A 20,077-nucleotide genomic window follows, 5' to 3' on the forward strand; every position below is an offset into this window, starting at 1 on the left:
CTGTGATAAATATTTTGATATTCCATCATGAATTTCAACATGTTAATTTTTTTTCTGAACTTGTACTAGGATCCATAAAGGATCTGCCGAACTAAAGGATCTACAAGCTCTTGCATCATGAAGAGTTGCCAGAAAATCAGAAAAGACACACATGCCTTTGCAAAAGGACTGTTTTATTTACAGGATTTTTAATTTGAATTACAATACAAATGTTTATAGACTGAGAGTCCCCAGACACTGATAATTCTTTAATTCACGAGTTGAGGAGTGTGAGTGCGTTTTTGTGTGGTACGTGTTGATGTCTGCATGAAGTGTGGCAGCTTTGGCAAAGGGAAAAGTCCTTTAAAATATCAGAAGCCTCCTCTTTCCTACCATCAGTGACTCTCTCCTTTCTTTCCCACAACCTGCATGAATAGACCATCCATTTATTACTAAAGATTTTACACAATTTTACACAATTGCTCTATTTGTTGTGATAGAAACATACCCTTTTGAAGTCATTCATGTTGGTGGCCTGTACTGGAGTACCAATGAATGTCAAGTAGTTTATTTTTGTTGTCTCCTCATCTCCTTGGTTTGATTTGATGAACAACTGGTGAATGGGTGGAAAAAAAGACAAACATGTACTGGAAATGCATTTTTCTAGTCAAGTGGGAATGATTGTGTTTATATCAAGCTTCAGTAAGACATAGAGGTACCTACAGTGTTCTGGTTCTTACCGTTACACTCTGCACATTCTGAAACTTGACATAGCGCAGTGGAATGATTCCATCGTCTTTGTAGTCTTCCTCCGCCAGTTCCAGAGTTTGGGTGGCTTCGTTTCGCTCTGCGTCGTCGAAACCCATCGAGCGTGGGAGATTGATGAATATCTTCACCACTTTAGGGGACTGGGCTGGTACACAGACAAGGCATACAACATTAAGCATGGGTGGAAAAATGATGAATAGACAGAAAAGAAGGCAAATAGTTCTCTGAAAATATTGTTTATTGAGGATAGTACAATTGACTGGAGATCAGTACAAACATACTCACCAAAGTCTGAGGACTGCAACTTCATGGAGAAGAGCTTCACAGGCTGGTTGAAGGCAATAGTTATCAGCAACTGCAAAAAACAGAGTGATCATTCAAATATTACCACGTCCTTATAGCGGTCACATCAACACAAAAACCAGAGCAACAGGTTAATTTCACATTCTCCGGATATTAACCAAAACCGGCCATCGACAAGCAATGATGGCCGGTTTTGGTTAATACCCGGAGAATGTGAAATTAACCTGTTGCTCTGGTTTGTTTTTGGTTAGGGTTCTTACCTGTTCGTCACAATCTGACTCCAGGTAGGATGAGTCTTTCAGTAAGCAGTTGTCAAAGCCACAGTCATCGCTCTCGTTGAGGCATTCACAGCCGGCTTTGTTGACAAAAGGCATGAGGTCCATCTGGAACCAAAATAACGTACTATACTGCATTTTAGCTTTATTTGGAAAGTCAGCATAAAAGCCGGCAATAATGGTGCAACTTTGCGATGAAATAGTTTATATGTGACAAAACAATGCCCACTTACATATCCCTTTGGAATGTCAGAGTCCTCGCTGTTTCCTGGATCGTTCTCTGTGAGCTGTTTGATTTTGTCCTCAAGACCCGCTGCATCTGCTCCTTGATACTGGTCGACCCGATCCCTGTTCCTGAAGAATAAGAACGTCGGTGTGGCTGATATGTTGTTGGATTCCTTTGTTGTCTAGGAAAGAGAGAGTATTTGAGTTGACAAATGTCAGAATTCACAATACATGTGAAAACTTCATCTAGTAAAAAACGTAATTATTTAATGTGTGAACATCACCGATTAAAAGGAAAAAAATCAAACAAACTTCTAGGTTGGATGAGGTGTGAGGAGAAAGAATTTTACAGATTCAATGTTTGCAAACCACATCTTTTTTGCTATTTCAATCTGGAGGGAATTATTTCATCATTTTAAGAAATTATGCACCATATTTGGTGTGTTTGAGATCAGACTGACCGGACAGACATGGACATCAACTTCAAGGAAGACAACCTGGGGATACTTATTACTCAACATGTTGAACGCTGGAGCTATTCTGACACATGGCCGGCACCTGAGGGGCAAGCAGAACATATTATTAACATGTTGTAGTCACAAAGAAGTACTCAAGTGAATGTTGATGACTATAAACTCACTTAATACAATAAAATATCTATCTTGCATGTAGCAGAACTACATTTTGTTACAAACTAAATAAAGTTGTACTCTTTTGAATGCATCCTAGTCTTGATATGAGTATCTGACTAATGTGACCACAGTTAAATTATTATTAATATTATTAGTATTTCTCTGAAAACTAGAGTTTGGGTCATTGCTAATTAAGTGACATAAAATATGCAGTCAATTCTCATCATGAAATCAAGAAGTTAAATATTGAACATGTATAATATGGCAGAATGACTGATTGGCAAACACGTTACCAAGTGTCAAAATACTGGACAACTAAAGCAAATTTGGCAATTTCGTAGAGTCCATGCCTTTTAAGTGGTGATCAACAATCTGATGTTCTATTCTCGATATACATTATACATTATTAGCCATTATAGTATATTTCACAATGTCCCAAAGACAAGTGACCGAACGTAATAGTGCAATGTCATTGTAGGCAACTCAGCTAGAACAGCTAACATTAGCATAATGCTAACCAATAGATACATCATACATGTTTTTAGTTTTCAGATACAGATCTACACCGTTAATGGCATTTCTTCTAAACAGTAAATGCTGACCATTCGTGAACAAGGGGTCTGTGTTAAAGAGACATAGCTGATTGTAGGACGGACTCCAACGTGGGTCTTACCCGGCCATTGTGAACTTTACCACCGCGAGCCTCGAGCCGGCGGCCGCTAGCTCCGGTAGAAATTCCGGATCACTCCCAATCACTTTAACACCGACCATGGTAGAATTGCAGACGATGGAGCAAGTGTGGTCTTGTGACTGCCGATATATTCCTGAAATAAGACAACTATGTTTGACTATTATAAATAATATTGTTGTGTTTTTAGCTTTGCACAAGTAGCTCAAATTGGCTGTCTATTTTTCAGGAACACTCCAGACAGGGCAAGCGATTCAACACGTCACTTTCCGATTGACCAATAGGAGTGGAGAAAGGCACGGCTTGTTTTTTCGCCGTCGCACATTCACTTTTGTATTACCGCCACCTTCAGCATTGGAGTGTGAACACAACAAATCAGTACATTTATTTCGGCTTGATAAGACTTGTAACTTTGTTTTTCTTGCACCTTCAGCTATTATTAGGCTAAAAAAAACCTATATAAATATTATATTATTTAACGGACTGGGAAAGTGATTTTTAAAACAGATTTGTACAGTGGTCATTAATATCCAATTTTTACCACTATTTTATGTATAACATTGGTCAAAACGATTTTGTGACTTGGTTTAAGTTTGACATGTATGCATGTTTTTGTTTATAATCGATAGACTCAAAGGCAAAGAAGCAGAAGCGTGGAACTACCAATGTGGAGTAATTATTAATGCAAGTATGTTCAAACGTATTTGCAAGTACGTCTGTTTTTCAACATTAAATGTAGAGAACTTTCGCAAACTGATTTGCAAAGCTCACATATTTTACAATACTTATTCTCAATGAAGATCTTAATTAAGAATACAAATTTAATCACTCGTATACCACGTGATGTGTCAAGCACACCTTGTCAGTACCTGCCTGCCCGGTGCTCACTTCTGAGGAGGCCGATCTTGCAGTCCCTGAATGCCGCACTGCTTCCCCCCCTGCACGGAGCAAATGTGTGTTTGTGTGTGCACGAGTGCATGTGGTGTGTGGTACGTGTCAAACCGGTCGCGTGGGTTGGTGAGGGCCGGGCAGGTAGTTGCGTGTGGGAGGAGGACGGGCGGGGTGCGGTGGAGCTTCTTCATACAGGAACAAGGAAACATGGTGTGGTGACAGAGCGGTCGGACCCACACATAAAGAGCTGGATTCTTTCATTTTTTAATTTCTTACCACTCATCAGTAAAGAACACGTTGTAAGTATAAGTTTATTCTAATCATAGACAGTCTTACTCGGTCAAGTTTCAGTTTGTTGTTCGAGACTTCTTAAAGGGAGTGTCAGTGCTTCCACCTGAGCGATTACTCTTCCATTCACATTTTTTTTTTCTGTCAAAATTATATCTGTATCCAAAATATATTTTAGCCCTATCAGAATTGTGCAGTTGTAATTGAGCCAAAATCAAACAGTTCAAATTCCATTATCACATTTCAAGCCACAAATGTGCTTTTCAACAAACAATACCTATATTTTTTGGGTTGACCTTGCGATAAAGACACGCACAGGCCTAATATCCTAATATTTCATAGGATAAACAACATCAAATATCTCAATGCACAATTTAGTAAGTGAACAATAATGTTGTAGTTTGCAGTGATGCTTCATGTAAGATGAATTTGGTTACGTTTATCTACTTGATACAAGCAAACCTTTCTAGATGGTCACAGTGTGATGCTGTACACCACCACTACAGAATGCAACTACAGTAAATAAACAAATTACTGATTAAAACCATCTGAAAAAGCAGAATTTTATTTCTGTCCATTTTTTTTACACTTTTATTGCCATGTGTCTATTTACAAACTGCACATACAATGTGAGATCAATAAATATTTTGACCTTTTGTATTACTTAGACATCTGAGAATAATCCTCAAATCATTTCACCCAAATAGTGATTAGTGAAGGTTGAATTGGGATTACTGATGAGTTTCCACTTTAACAGGAACACATAGGCCCTTACATTACTATCCCTTACAATATATGAACAAAACTTTGGCGATCAGAACCTTACGTTTCCCCCTGAATTCTGATTCTTCCTCCTACTAAAACATGTTGGCCATTTTTTATTAACCAGATTCAACAACTTGGAGAAGGCCATTTTTTCTTTCATCATGACTGTGCCCTAGAACTCAAAGGTTATTTTTTTTTAGTTTGGTGTGGATGACTTTGAAAAGGACCCTGACGTCAATTCCGTCAAACACTGTTTGGAACCAGGTGAGCCAGGTTAAATGCCGATGACATCACAAATGGTTCTGTGGATGACTAGACATAATTTCCCACGGCTGTCTCAAACATTTTGTAGCAAGATAGTGTAATCAGCAATCAGAATCTCTTAAAACAGCACAGACCACACCAAAAATAGTTTTACAGTACATGTTTCGAAAGGTTTAATCTTCACTTGGTGAAGCCCTTTAACGCTTTCCCACTGTTTACCTTAAATAAGCAATGAGCCAAAGTTTTGATTGGGGAAATACTCTTTCTTCAAAGCGCTCACATTGATGATTTATGACTACAAGAATGTGAAGGGACTGTTGGAAATAATTAAATCATTAAAAGATAAATCATGAGAAATATCAATATTTTTCTATTTATTTTTAAATTAAATTTAGTTGAATTCATTGATAGTATTTCCTGTATATTCCAAAGTCAACCCAATTACCGAATCACCACTAGGGATGGAGACGAGCTAAGTTAATGTTCAACGTTTTACAATTCAACTGCCACCCAGAAATTGGGCAGCGACAAAAAAAAAAAAAAGTCCTTTATGTTGAATAAATTGTTGGGCGCCTTGTAGTAATTAGGGCAAGATTAATTACTCTGGAAGGCTGTAACATCATTTAAACTCAAATTTACTACTTTCTGCCATCTAAAATCAACATAAACAAATTAACAAATTAATTATTTGAGTCCAAATTCATTATAACTGACAATTCCATGGCTTGATTGAGTTTTATAACTGAAATAGACCTCTGTAAATAAAGAACTTATTTTTTGAGTTGAGTTGAGTATGAATATGCATAGTAATTTATTGGTGCTATGCACGGGAGATAAGCCAGCATGGGGTCTCTGTGGACTGGCGTTAAGTGGATTTCATTAGTTTAAGTCCTGCTGTGCCAACTGCTGTAGAATCTCAATTATGACTTGAGTACAAGTCAATAGCTTTCATTTGATGCCATCATTCAATTGCCTGTTGTCACCTTCTCAAGTGTATGACTTAAAGATGCAGCTATTTTTCCTGGCTTACATAAATTGGCAATACATTGGACAGGATTTGGTTCATAAATCCTCCCGAGAAAAAAAAACCTTTCATCTTCTGATATGAGTAAATCAGAATTTGTATTTACTAAAATACAAGGTGACTAAACCAGTCATGAAAGATAAGATTAAAAATAAGATAAAATATTATGTTGAATTACTCTTTCAAATATGGGAAAAGAAGAAAGCTCCAAATATTAAAATGTTGTCTGTGACGGTCTGGACCAATCTCCATCCGAAAACCTTTTTGTTTGATGAGCTTTTCATTCCAAGCCAATTGTTGACTTTATTATCAGGCACTTGTTCTGTCATGTACATGCGGTTGCTTTAAATTGTTGACATGCTTGTGAATACACAAAACAGATGGTTTGAAAGCAGAGTGAGGGAGTCCATCTTATCTGTACATCAAAATTGAAAAACAGTTTCTAAAAAAGCAAGAAGAGAATCTATGCCCTACATACAATGCTGTCCTTTCATCCGTTTGACGATAATTCAATAAATTAGCCTCTATTACAAAATAAATCCTAAACAAGCAACTGCTCACGCGTGTAGCGCAGATTTGAAAGTTATTTATTTACAACACTTGCAAAGGAACCTCAGGTGCTGCAGCGATGGTGAGTTGTGTGTCGCCCTCATGGACAGTGTCAGTTGTCACCGGCCTTAGGAAACCACAGACACACAAACCATGGAGACCTATCATTATGGAACCCTATCACTTGAGAAATCATCGACTTTTATTTGCTGTTCTATGATTCCATTATTATTGAGTCATTGATACGGTAGAATGGAATTGATATATGATCTAAATGCAATTTGTGCATATGTTTGCCCGCCCGTATGTTTGTTTTTGAACTTCTATCTTGTATTGTTTTGTTTCATAGTTGGGTGCCATTATGTTGCATGACAGCTGGCGACCAATCCATTCTATTTTTTATTTGCTCACGGAGCGACATCTTTTTTGCCACAAATAGTGTTTACGTCCCTTTTTTTTTTTTTTTGGTGTACTTCACCTTACCCGTCTGAGCAAGAGCTGAGACGAACACACACACACACACATATACTCTCAGGTTTCACTGTCGTCACCCACTCAGTAGATCACTTACCCCGCCCTCCCTCATTGTTTCCATAGTTACATCCCTTAGCCAGATACCAGCAAACCTGTTTTCTGAGTCAGGTGATGCCACCAATGAAGTAATTTTATGTTTTAGATGTTCCTTAAAATTATTTTCTATCAGTCATAAACAATCCCGCTAAACTACACCTAGGTCAGTTTTCGAATAATTAAATTCATCAACTTTTTGTACACCACAACAACATGCTGCTTCACATTTCTTATTGCTTGTGCAGCTGCATGGTGTTTTTGCATTCTCACTCCTGGAAGGAAATAGTATTCATAGTCTGATGGCACAGTACATTCTGAAAAAGAAATTTGAGACCGCCAATGAAAACAAGTCATGTAACATTAATGCCATTCTCTTTTCATTTCTTTTTTTGTTTTTTTAAATCATATTCAATTGTTGATGTGCTTTAAGAGTTGACGTAACAACCGTGCGGGAAGATTGTTTTGTCCTCACAAATGGTATGTTGTTTAACTGGATGATGACAGGGGCTTGATTTAAAAATAACGTGCATTTTTAAATCAAGATTGTCCGTCTCAGTTGCCATACTGAACATGAATGAAGGTGCAAGTATTTTGCCATGAAAAGAAAACAGGCCACACTCTAGTCGGTTCCATAGTCCAATTATAACACCCATGTGTCAATCTGTTATGATGTTGAGCAGGGCTTATCACTAAGTCTGCGGCAACATAGCACCAAAAGTCGTCAGCAGCTATGATCTACTGCAGGGGTGTCAAACTCATTTTTTTCACGGGCCGCGTTGTAGTCATAGCTTCTTTCGAAGGGCCAGTATGACTGTCAACCCAAATAAATGTATGAGCACCTCATATTATATAGAGTAAAAGCTGCAAAACACACTGACAAATAACTCATTTTCAAACCAGATGAGTAAAAACTGGTAAAATATTTAAAAAAAAAAGATTATTAAAAGTGAAGACAATTTGCAATTCTAGTAATGACACGAATTTAATGCACAATTTGTCTTCGCGGGCCACATAAAATGATGTTTCTGGCCCTTGGGCCTTGAGTTTGACACCTGTGATCTACTCTGCTTACAAGCTTTTCTTTTGCAATGAACCACATGTCTACGCCTCACTAAAGCAATAGTACATCTGTGTGGATGGATGAGACAGCTTACCAATCAAACCCATCACCCCGCTCTTGTTTTCAATCCCAACCTACTTTTTGAATGAAAATGAAATTGAGTACCTGTTGCAATTAATTACTCTTATTTACTAGGAGCATAACAGCGTTTAGTATTGTAAAATCTAAATCCTTTTTTGTTTCTCAGAGATACTTGCAGCGTCAAAATGACGACGCGCCAGGCTGGCACCCACGGGTCTATGAGGCCCGACGATGAGGTCATGCCATACAGTGATGATGAGACGGACGATGAGCTGGATGTGAGCACAGATGAGGAAGAAGAAGAACCGGTGCCAGGAGCCCCACCTCCCCCTGTGGAAGTTAGACCCGCTGGTGAGACCATCCGTTCTCTGCCTGACCGCCACGAGCAGGATATATAATAAATTATGCTAATAAATTATCTTTTCCAAGTTATAGATATAATAATGTGGCTATGCTTTGATTATACTTATTACATGTAGTAAGTACAAAAATGATACACTGCGTATTGAGTATGAGGGGGTATTGCTTAATTTTAAGTAGTTGGGACAATTTTTTTGCAAAAGTGGTGTAAGGAGTAACACAAACATTATTAATATACTCTCTTTTTTTTAAGAAATTGGCTGGAAGGTGAAAGCCAATGACCGAGGCTTCCACCACCTGCCAGAATTTGAAAAAAAAGTGTTCCTGTGCATCAAGAAGAGCAGATACTCTGTAAGTGCACAAATCACGATACAACATGAAACAAAATGATTTGTCTAATTGTCCACATGATACTTAGTTTATGGTACTCAAACCATCATGTAAATCTCACTGGTGCAAGGTCATAAAAATTATTGTCATCACTGTTGTATCATTTTAGATATTTCTTCTTTCAGGGGAATGCCATCAAGACGTATAAATACAATGTCTTCACGTTCCTTCCCCTCAACTTGTACGAGCAGTTTAAGAGGGTTGCCAACGTCTACTTTTTGGCTCTGCTCATTCTACAGGTACAATTTCCGTGCCTCGTCAGTGGCCGAAAAATTCTTATAGATTATAAAATAAAACAATAGCATGTGAGAAGTAGTCTTAGCATTTATCTTATAATCGAATTGTCACTATAAATTGTCAATTAATCAAATATACAATTTGTTTTCTTAGAGTATTCCACAAGTTACAACTCTACCTTGGTACACCACCTTGATCCCTCTGGTTGTGGTTCTGGGAGTAACTGCCATCAAAGACCTGGTGGACGATCTTGTAAGAAAAGCAACCTACTGTCAGCCTCCTGCGCTTACTGAAACAATATGGAATTTGCAAATAATTCTGATGCTATTTGATAGTCAATATATTGACTTAGCTAAAATCACGTTCCCTCTTGCTTGATTTACCTTTCAGGCTCGACACAAGATGGACAAGGAGATTAATAATAGGAAATGTGAGGTTCTGCTGGATGGCAGGTCAGAACTTGTTCATGTTAATTTGCCATTATTTTATTTTATTTTTTTGGGGGGGTGAATTTTGAAGTAAACTGCACTATTAATCAAAAGAGCTTCCCTAAAATTGTTTTAGTTCTGTTCAATTTTTAAGACTACCAGTTTCTTGTTTGTCATTTCATGATATAATTTTTCCATGTGGAGAAAAAATAAACAAATATCTCATTTTATATAGTATCTTTTTTCCCATTTAAGACTAAAATGAGCTTTTCTTTATTGTATTGACAAATTGCGACAATATTCAGTTATATTCATTGCTCAGGTTTCAAGAGTCAAAGTGGAGACACATCGAGGTTGGAGATGTCATTCGCTTGAAGAAAAATGATTTCATTCCGGTATGTGTAATTTGCTCATAGGCATAAATGTGTGATTGTTTGTCTATATTTGGCCTGCAATTTGCATTGGTATTATTTCTTGAGCTTGTGTTAACCAATAAGTAAGGTCTGAGTCACAGTGCTACAGTTGTAATACAAATAATTAAACAAACAAACTAAATAAATGAACAACGCATATTCTATTTAACCCATTTTACTTTATCTGCTCACAATTCAAATGGGCTCTGACTGTGTTGTACAGGCATGTTGTATGACTTGTCCAGTGTGTCAGATTATATTGTTTGTTTTGTGTTACAGGCGGACATATTGCTTTTGTCAAGTTCAAACCCAAACAGCCTTTGCTATGTGGAAACAGCAGAGCTTGATGGGTGAGGCCCCTATTTTTATCTTTTATCAAAATGAATTAAATAAAACTCCAAGGAAATGCTTATGCAATAATACATAGTCAAGAATTTAAAATGTCAACACATATCAAACTATATTTGATCGATGAAGCAAATGCTTGCCTTTTTCTCCCCCCAAGTGTTCTTTATCAACACATTACTCTTTGTCAAGTAAGCCAACAGTAAATATTTTTCTCTTTGATGTGACTTTTTTATGACAAAGAAAGGAAGAACATTTATTCAAATATTTAAAATCAAACTACAAATGCTCAGATAATAATAATGGAAACCTAGTAAAGTGATAGAAACAAAGTGCTTGTTGTATGTGGATTGTTTTATCCATTTTATCTTTTTATCCGTTTTTAACATGTTTTCACAATCTTCTTTACTGTATGCTATCGTTTTAATTTGGTTTTAACTTGTTTTTAACTTTTTAACTCTTGTAAAGTGACCTTGCGTGACCTGAAAGGCACTCTAAATTAAATGTATTATTATTATTATTATTATTATTATTATTATTATTATTATTATTGAGAACATCTGTTCTGATCATCATCCAACACCCATCCCAATGTTTGGTAATAAATTATTGTGTGTCTTTTTTTCCTTTTCAGAGAAACTAACCTAAAGTTTAAGCTGGGACTTCGAGTAACTGATGAAAGACTGCAGGAGGAACGTCAAATGGCTCAGTTTGATGGTATACTGTGTAACTTGTATTTGTTTTGAATTTCAGTTCATGAACTCATAAGCAATACAAATGATTTTAACGATAAAAATGTTTTTTAAAAATAAGAATATCTACTTTTTTATTAGGATACATGCAAATAATGTTAGAGAGCTGTAGGATGTTTATTTCTTTTTAAATTTGTAATTAATTATTTGGACTATTTCTTAATAATTATTTGGACTATTTATTTCGACCCCATCTCTTTTATAGCTTTGATTGAGTGTGAGGAGCCCAATAACCGTCTTGATAAATTCACTGGGGTGATGCACTGGAAGAGAGAACGCTATCCACTGGACCTGGACAACATCCTGCTCCGAGGCTGCAAAGTCAGAAATACTGAAGAATGTCATGGACTTGTCATCTTTGCAGGTTCGAATGTTGGTTTGTGTTCTTTTGAAGAGTCAACTTAGTAGCGAAGTCGCCAATAGCATGCACTAATACCACTAGTACTATTTATTGAGCCATAAAATGTCTCCCAAAAAACAATGACAGATAATTTTAAAGAAGTACTTCTGTATCCCAATATAGAATTTTCTTTAAAATTGCATTAAATTCATGGCAATTTTCATTTCTTCATGTCTTATTTCTAGTTCCTGATCATACAGTCACAAAAGTCTTGAGTACCGATACATTGAAATAAGGCTAGTATCGGCATAGCTACTGATACCTGGTATCGATCGGTACTGTCCCTTCCATATTTCTTATGTTTTCCTTTTTCCTCTGAAGGTGCTGACACAAAAATCATGAGAAATGGTGGAAAATCAAGGTTCAAGAGGACCAAGATTGATGAGCTGATGAACTATATGGTCTACACTGTGAGTTAAACTTAAATAAACTGTAATCATCTGATTTGATACATAGAGACACGGTGTGCTGTCTATAGATTAGCATAGTTATTGATTAATTGATGAAACAAGCGTGTGGTTTTATCGTTGATTTATGGTCTTGATGCCACTGAGGCATAATAACATAAGTGGCATTCATTTGAATGCTTCCCTAAACCTTATATGGAGATGCAGTTTCATGGTCATCAGGTTGTCCTTATTAGAAGTGTGTGTTAAAAATGTGATTTTTGTCTTGACAACTCGATAGATCTTTGTTCTCCTGATCCTGGTGGCAGCGGGACTTGCCATTGGTCACAGCTTCTGGTATGAGGAAATCGGGTCCAAGGCCTGGTATTTGTATGATGGGAGAGAGGACGGTACCTCCTATAGAGGATTCCTCAGCTTCTGGGGCTACCTCATTGTTCTGAACACCATGGTACCGATTTCACTCTATGTCAGGTTAGTAAAAGGAATAATCCCTGATCTGAGTCTGTTGATACAGAGAAATATCAATAATAATAATAATATTTAAGAGTTTTGTTGTGGTAACAAGATAAGAGAAAATTGTGAAATTGAGTTTCTGTTCTTGCTGCTACAGTGCTACCCGTACAATCTATCACAGTTAATCGAGATTTTTTTTTGGGTGGTATTTTATTGGATGATTATCTTTTTTTTTTTCAAATTGATAAGCTCTGAAGTAAATTATTGTTTATCTAAAAGGTCACCATTCCAATGTGTCAAAGTGTTCTTTCATTGCTTTGTGTTTAGTGTGGAGGTGATCCGTCTAGGCCAGAGTAAATTTATCAACTGGGACCTGCAGATGTACTACGCAGAGAAAGATACACCAGCAAAGGTACATTGGGAATGCACAAAACATATCGGGGCATTGTTTTCTTACAGTAGGTGTCGCCTGAAAGTTTACTCTGACTTCAATTATTTAAGTATGGCGAATGTTTGGAATGACTCTTTGCTTTTGGGATTAGTCCCCTTCTTGTGAGATTCAATAGTGACTATCCCTTCTGATGCAATTCTCGACAGGCTCGAACCACCACCCTGAATGAGCAGCTTGGACAGATTGAATACATCTTCTCAGACAAGACGGGAACACTGACGCAAAACATTATGCAGTTCAAAAAGTGCACTATCGCTGGGCGCAGCTATGGTAAAGTTTCAACTTATTATATCGACTTTTTGTTTTGAAATTATATTGCATTGAAATTTTGCCTTATTCATAACAGGTGACCCAACCACTGCTGAGGGAGTGCGTCTGGATCGCGGAAAGGTAATACTGAAAAACATCAGTTTATAATTTGTTTTAGTTCTATTTATTGGATCTCAGTGTCTAGAAAGAAAACGTATAGCACTTGTTACCTCTTCTCTCCAAAAAGCCAGTGGACTGGAGTTGGAATCAGTATGCTGACAAAAAGTTCCAGTTTATGGACAATTCCCTTGTCGCCTGTTTGCGAGCCAAGAAGGATAAAGAGGCGATCGAGTTCTTCAGACTCCTCTCCCTTTGTCACACTGTCATGGTGGAAAACAAGGATGGTAATTATAATTTATTAATGATGACTTAATTAATGATGATATTCATTTTAATTTGTGAAATCTAATCTATATGCAAGTGTTCTATGTCAAACTATTAACATGTAGTTTTTGTTCCCTCTTTTAGGTGAATTGGTGTACCAAGCAGCGTCCCCAGATGAGGGCGCACTGGTGACAGCAGCTCGGAACTTTGGCTTTGTTTTTCTTTCCCGAACTCAGGACACAATCACTATCAGAGAAATGGAACAGGAGAAAACCTTCGAGATGTTAGCGCTGCTCGACTTCAACTCCGACCGCAAACGCATGTCCATCATCTGTATGAGGACTCACGCAAACACATCATTTTGATCATCAATGTTGCACTAAGCAGAGAACGTTGAATCTAATGAAATTAATCTCTTGGTCTTCCAGTGAAGTTTCCAGATGGTCGTATTCGTCTATACTGCAAAGGAGCTGACACGGTCATCTACGAGCGACTTTCACCCAATTCCAAGCACAAGGAGTCAACTCAGATTGCTTTGGATGTGAGCTCATTTTGCTTAACAGCATTTTGGGCCTAGGGAGGTATCTAGGTGGCTCCGCAAAACAAACAGAAATTTACAAATCCCCCAAAATTCTTCAAAGAACACTAAACAATACTGTATGATTCCTATAGGGGATGAGAATAAAATTCTGGAATAATAAAAATACTCACACTTATCTGGTCTGCCACCTGAGTGCTCCAAGCATATTTCAGATGGGAAGGAGTCAGTGCCCTCGCGGATCTCCCACTAGCTCCGCCAGCGATAGTAAATGCCCAAAATATCTCAAACTTTTTTGAACACTTTGCTATTTCCCCTGCAGAAATTTGCCAACGAGACTTTGCGAACACTTTGCTTGTGCTACAAAGACATCAGCAGTAGTGAGTATGAAGCCTGGTCCAGGAAACACATGGATGCTCAGGTCACCTTGAACAACAGAGATGCTGCCCTCGATCATGTGTATGAGATGATTGAGAAAAACCTTATGGTGGGTAGAAAATGCTTTGTTGTTTGATCCTTTTATCAGTATGTAAAGCTTTGCCTTTCTGTATAGCTGATTGGGGCAACAGCCATCGAAGACAAACTGCAAGAAGGAGTACCGGAAACCATCGCTAAACTGGCACAGGCTGATATCAAGATCTGGGTTTTGACTGGAGATAAGAAAGGTACTAGAAACTCATGAGAAGAAGCAATGAAAGATAATGAACAGATAATTATGCTAAAGTAATGAGTAAAAAAATAGTTTGAGTAGCAATTTACTGATTTCTGTATTTTGTTTTATTTCCTTCTTCCAGAAACTGCGGAGAATATTGGATTTTCATGCTCCCTTTTGACGAATGACATGCAAATCCATTATGGAGAGAATGTCAAGTGAGTCATGTTTTAAGGAATCATCTTCTTGCATTTCTCTACAAACATCATCAAATAATAGCAAAATGTGAAGGATTCAATTATTGTAGTGTCAACTGTGTAAAAATATGCTTCAGAAGACTTGCTTGCTTGGTAAAGCAAAGTGTCATCGTTGTTAGGCCAGTGTCTCAGACTCATTGTCACTGTATTTATTTGTTTGTCATCAGTGAGAAGTTGAGTCTCCGTCAGGCTAAGCGAAGACACGAGCCTCCCACTGAGAGGCGAGGTAGAAAGAAACTTGCAGAGCCATTTTTCCCTGAACCAGGCAAAAATGCACTCATTATCACCGGAGGATGGCTGGTAATTTTTATTTTTATTGTTGATTTGTTTTAATTGTATATTCTCTTTTATTTTAATTCTCTGTTTAAGTGTTAGTCTTTAAAAGGTACTGATGTACAAAAGATATATATGTTTTTGAAGTAATATTATGTAATAGTGAGTTGGTGCCAGGAAGAGAAAGAGTCACAGTACACTTAAATGCAGGTGAAGAAGGTGATTTCAACGTCCATTCAACTTGTACTTTGTTTTTACTTTCTCAGAACGAAATTCTGTACGAAAAGAAGAAAAAACGCCGCCGTTTGCGTCTTCGTCGTCTGGGAAAGCGACCGCCTCACAACAACCCTCAGGACGGACAGCCAATGAACGAATGGGAGAAGGAGATGAGACAAGTAAAAAAAAAAAAAGAAAGAAAAAAAGCGAGAATTCCCAGTTGAGTTTCAATAAAATGATTTGATTGATGACATTTTTTTTTCTTACCAGATTGACTTTGTGGACATGGCCTGTGAGTGTGAATCAGTCATTTGCTGTCGGGTGACCCCAAAGCAGAAAGCTAATGTGGTCAGTTTGGTGAAGAAGTATAAGAAGGCAGTGACGCTGTCCATCGGTGATGGGGCCAATGATGTCAACATGATTAAGAGTATGTATGCCATCATATATCTTCAACATTTCATCATCACTAATCTTGCCCACACTAATGTTTATTCAGCCTGACTTTGAATAGCAATTTTCTGTGAGTAATTAATGTTCCCTTAAAAGTTTTTAGTAATTACGTATATTCCTAGTTAAATCCATAAAAAAAAACATCTTCGAACATTCCTAAAATTACACGAAACATTCAGTAGGCGGTAATTTTAGGCCATTAAAATAAAAGCATGCCAGTTGCCCCACACAGAAAATATGAAAATGTGCTTTCAGACTGTGAAAGAACTCATTATGAGCTTTCTTCAGACTTCATGTACTGACTCTTTTTTATCTTCAGTAGGTTCATCATTATTATTATTATTATTATTATTGTTATTATTATTATAAAAACGCTTACAAGTGAGTTTTTCATGAATGCCGAATTTGTTCCTCAAAAAAACCTACAAAAAAATCCATTAATGAATGAATTTGCAAGTAGTGAACAATTACGTTGTGAGGATCCACTGTACATACAATTTCACGGCACACTTTCTTTTGCATCGTCAACATCTTTTTCCCCCATCTGCTGTTCCTCCAGCCGCAGATATCGGTGTTGGCATCAGTGGTCAAGAGGGGATGCAGGCTGTGATGTCCAGTGACTTTGCTTTTGCTCAGTTCCGTTACTTGCAACGACTCCTGCTTGTGCACGGACGCTGGTCCTACATTCGAATGTGCAAGTTCCTTCGGTTCTTCTTCTTCAAGAACTTTGCGTTCACATTGGTCCATTTTTGGTACTCTTTCTTCAGCGGATACTCTGCACAGGTAAGAATCATGCCTTCCTGAACAATAAATGTGATCCTAGGCCCTGTATTATGTTTCATTGTAATTGTTCTCTGTCTTTAGGTGGCCTATGAGGACTGGTTCATCACGCTCTACAATCTTTTTTACAGCAGCTTACCTGTTCTTCTAGTTGGACTCCTCGACCAGGTAAAAACAACCCTGAATAAATTGGATTGAATAAAACCCTGTCATAGTCATACTTCAGCATGATATACTGACATCTGAAGGTTCAACTTTTATATTTCTATGCATTGTGTTTAACTCTGAAATGAAATATTTACCCACCAGGCCGTACATTTCATCTCACAGTTAGGAACCATAACCTAGTTTCCATTGTGGGGCGTGTCAGCTATGTAAATAGAATGACATCAAGTTAGCATGACTCAGCTTAACGCATGATTGAATTGAAGGTGTGCTACTGTACTGTTTGTGTTCTTCCCATAACATTCCTATTGACACACACACAAAAAATCTATTGTCAACAAATCCAGAAATTGTCCGCTTTTAGGATGTATTATTTCAAATTGATCCGTGGCAAATCAATCTGTCGATCTACAAGTGATCCTCTTCCATTTCCATTTGCTGCAGGACGTTAATGACAGACTGAGCCTCAAATTTCCCAAGCTATATCAACCTGGTCAGCAAGGAACCTTGTTCAACTACAAAAACTTCTTCATCAGCTTGTTCCACGGCATCTTCGTCTCCCTCATTATCTTCTTCATTCCTTACGGAGCATTCCTGCGAACCATGGGGCAAGATGGAGAAGCGCCTTCAGATTACCAGTCTTTCGCCGTTGTCACCGCCTCATCACTGATTTTTACCGTCAACCTACAGGTTAGTCACTCGCACAATGGCCGGATTGTTTAGCAAAATTAACTTTGACAGCAGACTTTATTGATGACGACTACTTGAATATCTACGATGACATTTCTGTCATTGAGAAATGTTTAGATACTTTTGCTCAGTGTTGTAACTGAAATAATATAAAACATTATCATTCTTGCTGCCTTTAGATCTCCCTGGATACCTCTTACTGGACCTTTGTCAACTGTTTTGCTGTTTTAGGAAGCATAGCCATCTATTTTGGCATTATGTTTGACTTGCACAGTGCTGGAATTCATGTCATCTTTCCTCGCCATTTTACCTTCACAGGTCAGTCAGTCATTTAGCGCCTTCTCTTCAGTGTCCCACCTCAGTTTAGTAAAAATGAATATACAGTAATCCCTCAGTACATGGTTCGTTTATTGCGGTTTCACTACATCGTGGATTTTTTTTCCAAATTAAAACAACATTTAAAAGTCAAAATTAAACTTCTAAATTGAGGAATTATAGCACAAAACTCGCTCACATGCCGTCAGAAACCAAGGAGTGCCCACACAATTGAAGTGCGTACACTTGTACATTTTTATATATATATTTTTTTATAATAAGAGCTCTAAAAACATATTCTGATGTTCTAATAATAAAATATGCGCTTAAATGGTTTCATATACATTTATTGACACACAAAAAATGTACAGATGAGAGGGTGACCGTACTTTGCGGATTTCACTTATCGCGGGTGATTTTTGGAACCAATTATCCGCGATAAACGAGGGATTACTGTATATGTGTCTGGATGCCATAATAGGAGCTCAAATAAAAAGTGCTCAAACTCAGATGTTATTTGTCACTAACCATGTTAACAATATTCCATTTTATATAGGGGCAGCATCAAACGCTCTCCGCCAGCCTTACTTGTGGTTAACCATAATCCTCACAGTGGGAATCAGCTTGTTGCCAGTCATCTGCATCCAGTTCCTACATAAAGTTATCTATCCTTCCGTGGGAGATAAGGTAAGGTCAAATTTGTAGACCTTAAATGAAAAGAAAAATTGAGGGATTAGTTTGACCAATCAAAGTTGCCTGTGAGCTGGAGTTGAATGATTTCATATTTTTTCAGATCCAGAGAAATAGGAAGAGGTATGAGTTGGAAATGCAACAGGAGGCAAATAAAAGGGCGCCAGCCTTCCAACGTGGCGGACGTTCCCGCCGCTCTGGCTATGCCTTCTCCCACTCCCGAGGCTATGCAGACCTCATCGCCTCTGGGCGGAGCATTCGGAGACGCCCGGCGTCGCGGGTTAGGCCCCAGAGTAGCATCAGGGAGGTTTCTGAAAGAGCTGAGAACACTTGATGATTGGAGACTAGTGACAATATGCTGGGATTCCCTTTTCTGGGATCACCATCGAAGGGGACCAATCTGCGACAACACTGATGTCAAGACTGGAAACTCAGCATAGAAAAGACATTTAAGTTGAGGTATATTTTCAAATGGATGTCTAAGTGCTTTTGAAAGTGACATCACAAAAACCAAGGCACTTTTTTCATCCTCTATGCACAGACTCTTATATGCTAAACCAAAGACAAACAACTGACATTTTTTGGTTATGCACCGACAGTGTGACTCCCAATGTCATTTATTTAACTCAGGATTTTAAAACCTAAAGCTTTATTTTTTAAGTTAGTTAATCTCACCCAACCCACCTTTCCCCCTTATCACCATTGCCATATGGTTCCAGCTCCATCCTGTACTTGAAATTAACGTTTCTATCACATTTTATCTCCATAATTAATGGTTTAATTGTTACATCTGTTTTTGTCTGTTGAAATTCTAAATTGATGGTCATTTTTCAACACACTTCTAATATTTTATAATGAATTAAGGAGGGATGTTACTATGTCATATATGCAAGGTGGATTGTTGTCAAGTGTCACTTCGTTTAATTTGTGAACATTACTCCTCTGCTGAATCAAGTGCCTGACAGTTCTCACAATCACTCATTTTGTAACTTCAAATGTAATTCAGTCCAAATCATATTTATCATGCCTAAGAAAAATCCCAGAAGTAAAAAATCTTAATCTTCCCCTTATTTAAAAAAATGTGCATCCTCGTGTGTAAACATGCAAATGTTTGTTTACATTAAATTGTCATTTCATTGGCCCTACAATTTATTTATCTGCCACACACATTTGAGCCAAAACTGAGACATTGTTGTTCTGTTACTGTTTGCAGATGTGTTTTTAACCTAATGATTAAGGCAGTGTGGTTGTTGGGTTGAGTTGATATTTTATCATAGTGTTGTTAATAAAAGTCAAGGGTATATGTATCAATCTGGAACTCTGTTTTCTTCTCATCTTCTTTTGTGTGTGAAATGTGTTTGTATTTCACTTAAAAGCGCCCTGACATCAAATTCTCTATTTTTTTAGGTTTTTAATCATA

At 37.6% G+C, this 20,077-nt stretch overlaps 2 protein-coding genes across 4 annotated transcripts; one reads left to right on the forward strand and one right to left on the reverse strand.

The window, feature by feature from the left end:
* Window positions 1-152: 152 nt before the first annotated feature.
* txnl1 (thioredoxin-like 1) lies at window positions 153-3,895 on the reverse strand. 2 transcript variants are annotated; one of them, XM_088393023.1, is made up of 10 exons: window positions 3,873-3,889; window positions 3,740-3,808; window positions 2,856-3,006; window positions 2,012-2,108; window positions 1,559-1,732; window positions 1,311-1,433; window positions 1,033-1,102; window positions 720-892; window positions 488-592; window positions 153-404 (listed from the first exon to the last, which is right to left on the reverse strand). In XM_088393023.1, the coding sequence occupies exons 3-10, from the start codon at window positions 2,951-2,953 to the stop codon at window positions 375-377; spliced, it is 870 nt and encodes a 289-aa protein (XP_088249149.1). In that variant the 5' UTR covers window positions 2,954-3,006; window positions 3,740-3,808; window positions 3,873-3,889; the 3' UTR covers window positions 153-374. The 2 variants fall into 2 exon arrangements, with proteins under 2 accessions (XP_088249149.1, XP_088249150.1); XM_088393024.1 differs by having other exon boundaries at window positions 3,729-3,895.
* On the forward strand, window positions 3,811-19,975 carry atp8b1 (ATPase phospholipid transporting 8B1). 2 transcript variants are annotated; one of them, XM_088393015.1, is made up of 31 exons: window positions 3,811-4,060; window positions 5,015-5,078; window positions 8,529-8,713; window positions 8,976-9,073; window positions 9,238-9,351; window positions 9,503-9,601; window positions 9,740-9,801; window positions 10,100-10,172; window positions 10,470-10,540; window positions 11,170-11,252; window positions 11,493-11,651; window positions 12,009-12,097; window positions 12,375-12,565; window positions 12,875-12,959; window positions 13,145-13,268; window positions 13,345-13,388; window positions 13,495-13,651; window positions 13,776-13,964; window positions 14,060-14,172; window positions 14,492-14,656; window positions 14,723-14,834; window positions 14,964-15,039; window positions 15,246-15,378; window positions 15,618-15,746; window positions 15,838-15,994; window positions 16,577-16,800; window positions 16,882-16,965; window positions 17,407-17,652; window positions 17,832-17,970; window positions 18,524-18,654; window positions 18,761-19,975. In XM_088393015.1, the coding sequence occupies exons 3-31, from the start codon at window positions 8,548-8,550 to the stop codon at window positions 18,989-18,991; spliced, it is 3,744 nt and encodes a 1,247-aa protein (XP_088249141.1). In that variant the 5' UTR covers window positions 3,811-4,060; window positions 5,015-5,078; window positions 8,529-8,547; the 3' UTR covers window positions 18,992-19,975. The 2 variants fall into 2 exon arrangements, with proteins under 2 accessions (XP_088249141.1, XP_088249140.1); XM_088393014.1 differs by lacking the exon at window positions 5,015-5,078 and having other exon boundaries at window positions 3,815-4,060.
* The last annotated feature ends 102 nt before the right edge of the window (window positions 19,976-20,077 follow it).

Source organism: Syngnathus floridae, chromosome 12, assembly GCF_059516105.1.
Source record: "Syngnathus floridae isolate MCC-2025c chromosome 12, RoL_Sflo_1.0, whole genome shotgun sequence".
Classification (NCBI taxonomy): domain Eukaryota; kingdom Metazoa; phylum Chordata; class Actinopteri; order Syngnathiformes; family Syngnathidae; genus Syngnathus; species Syngnathus floridae.